Source organism: Lynx rufus, unplaced genomic scaffold (genome assembly GCF_022079265.1).
Source record: "Lynx rufus isolate CCGP_SWC_20201006 ecotype Redwood Valley unplaced genomic scaffold, mLynRuf1.p SCAF_4, whole genome shotgun sequence".
Lineage (NCBI taxonomy): Eukaryota > Metazoa > Chordata > Mammalia > Carnivora > Felidae > Lynx > Lynx rufus.
This window is the reverse complement of record NW_025814856.1, coordinates 158,264,797-158,267,235: the sequence shown is the minus strand read 5'-3', so window position 1 is coordinate 158,267,235 and position 2,439 is coordinate 158,264,797. Positions and strand designations below refer to the sequence as shown.

General features: G+C 44.2%; 1 protein-coding gene across 1 annotated transcript; it reads right to left on the bottom strand.

Annotated features, from left to right (window-relative positions):
- Positions 1-603: 603 nt before the first annotated feature.
- On the bottom strand, positions 604-1,649 carry LOC124524923 (olfactory receptor-like protein OLF3). The gene has a single exon (XM_047097366.1). It carries the CDS (start codon positions 1,555-1,557, stop codon positions 604-606), a length of 954 nt encoding a protein of 317 aa, XP_046953322.1. The 5' UTR covers positions 1,558-1,649.
- Positions 1,650-2,439: the final 790 nt, after the last annotated feature.

The following is a 2,439-nucleotide window of genomic DNA, read 5'->3' as shown; positions in this document are numbered from 1 at the left end:
GACCTTCAGTTGATGCTCCTCCACTGAGGTACCTTCATCAGGCAGACGAGATGCTGTGAGTACATGTAGCAGGTCCAGCACAAAGCCATCTGAACAGCCTTGAGAGCATCTCTCTCTTCAGAACAACTCACACAATTACTGAATGTAGATACAAACGCTGCTCAGTAATTTGAGTCTTAAATGTGAAAATGCTCTTGTTACCAATGAAAACACAATAACTTTATATAAAATTTGAATGAATAAGAACCAATGGTCCAAAGTAAGATTCATGAATAGGTCCACAATTACAAACAGTGTGACACGTCAAAACAGCAAACTGTACTTTTTGTTCATTACTGCCAGGACATATGAATGGAGATTGAGTAAGGGTGGGAAGTTCCATTACCACAGTGCTTAACTCCACTGAACATGATGTTGTGACATAAACATACACCCACAGCCCACACCCCAACCCACCCTCCAGCCTCCTACCCAGCATCACCAGTACATGTGTCAGCATCCCCTTCCTGGTTGCCAGGGCAATGCAGGTGATGCCTGCCATATCTAGTTAAGTGAAAGAATTCACAGGCAAAGCTCTTTTCTCTAGCTAATGCTCAGGATTCATCAAGTTGCCAGTTTTGACGTTAATTCAGATAACTGTCCTAGTAGTTTCTGCCAGGCCCCCTTCACCTCCTTATTCCTTATGCTATAAATCATGGGATTCAGCACGGGCATCAGAATGGCATAGAAGACAGAAATCAACTTCTCCTGAAGGATAGAAGGACTGGAGCGGGGCTGGATGTAGGTGAAAATGGTCATGCCATAGCACAGGACGACCACTGCGAGGTGAGACGCACAGGTGTGGAAGGCTTTCTTTCTTCCCTCTCTGGACTGGATCTTCAGGATGGTGGAGATGATCTGGATGTAGGACAAGAGGACCAGGCAGAAGGGTGTCATCAGCAAGACAATGCTAGAAACCATGATCGCGATCTCATTGGAGGAGGTGTCCACACAGGCCAGTCTGACCACAGCTAGGAGTTCACAGGATATGTGATCAATATACTTGTTAGCGCACATGGGCAGCTGAAAGGTGATGATGGTCTGCATGAGAGAGTTGAGAGAACCACTGACCCAGGATGTGATGGCCAACCTGGTACAGAGCCCTCCATGCATGATGACCGAGTATCGCAGGGGGTCGCACACAGCCACATAGCGGTCGTAGGCCATCACTGCCAGTAGAACAAACTCAATCCCACCCAAGCCCAAGGAGAAAAATAACTGGGCTGCACAGCTCACAAATGGGATTGCTTTATGTTCTGCAAGAAAATGCGCCAGCATCTGAGGAACAATACTTGTGGCATAAGAGACATCAACAAGGGAGAGGTTGGTGAGAAAGAAGTACATGGGAGTGTGGAGTCGGCTGTCCAGTCTGATCAGAAGGACAATGAGGAAGTTCCCCAGCACTGTCACCAAGTACATGATCAAGAAGAGGACAAAGAGGGAGACCCGTGTGTCCCAGTCACTGGACAGGCCGAGGAGAATAAACTCTCTCACCCATGTCTGGTTATTTGTTTCCATTAAAAAATGTGAAGATTATCAGTCTGCAGAGAGTCAAAGAGAACAGAAACTGTTGAATGAAAGAACCATAAGAATAACTTATTCTTAAAAGAATGCAATCCTAATGATATGCCATAGCTAGATATGTTCAATCATATGGGCCAAGTTGATAGACTTGATCCCCTGTATCTACTCTACATAAGAGAGGAAACATAAGGATGTGATGTGGTCTCAGGGAGTCAAGTAAAGTCTGGAGAGAAAGCAGTGCAATTCTGGAAGTTCTATATCTCTCCAGTTTACCCAAGTTTCCAGGGCAGGGGAGAACTGTAGATGACCATGGGAAGTAAAATAAGCAATGATGGTAAGCATGGGTCAACATTCAAGCACAACCCTACACGTATCTGGTGCACAAAACATGATGAAATGTATAAATTACCAAAGAAAAAAGATTTGGAAGAGGAAGATACAGACTGCAAATAAGGCTGGCATCATGGAAAAATCTGGAATTAAAGAACTTGAATATGAAACCTGTTTTCATGACTTACCAGATAGAAGATTGAGTTAGGCATTTAAACTCTTACATACAAATGGGCAATGTTGTGTAACTTACAAGTATGTTTAAGCGCAAGTGTGGATAACTATGGGGAAAGTACTTCATAACCTCTCCCTGGGAGTAGTGCAATACTCTGTTTATCAGTATAAGTTGTAGCAGGAGCTCCACGCTGGAGAAACAGAGTAACAAGTGCTGTGCTCGCCTCTTCTGGCCTATCCACGATTTCAGACAAAACAGGAAGCAACACCTTTAGTAGACTGAAATCTACCAGGTGGGGAAATATGGGTCTTTTGAGAATTTGGTGTCTTTGGTCTTTGGAAGGAGAAGAGTGGTCATTGTATCTTATTCTT

Excerpts from the sequence above, each read along its gene's own strand:
- LOC124524923 (XM_047097366.1), bottom strand. The coding sequence starts at position 1,557 with ATGGAAACAAATAACCAGACATGGGTGAGAGAGTTTATTCTCCTCGGC.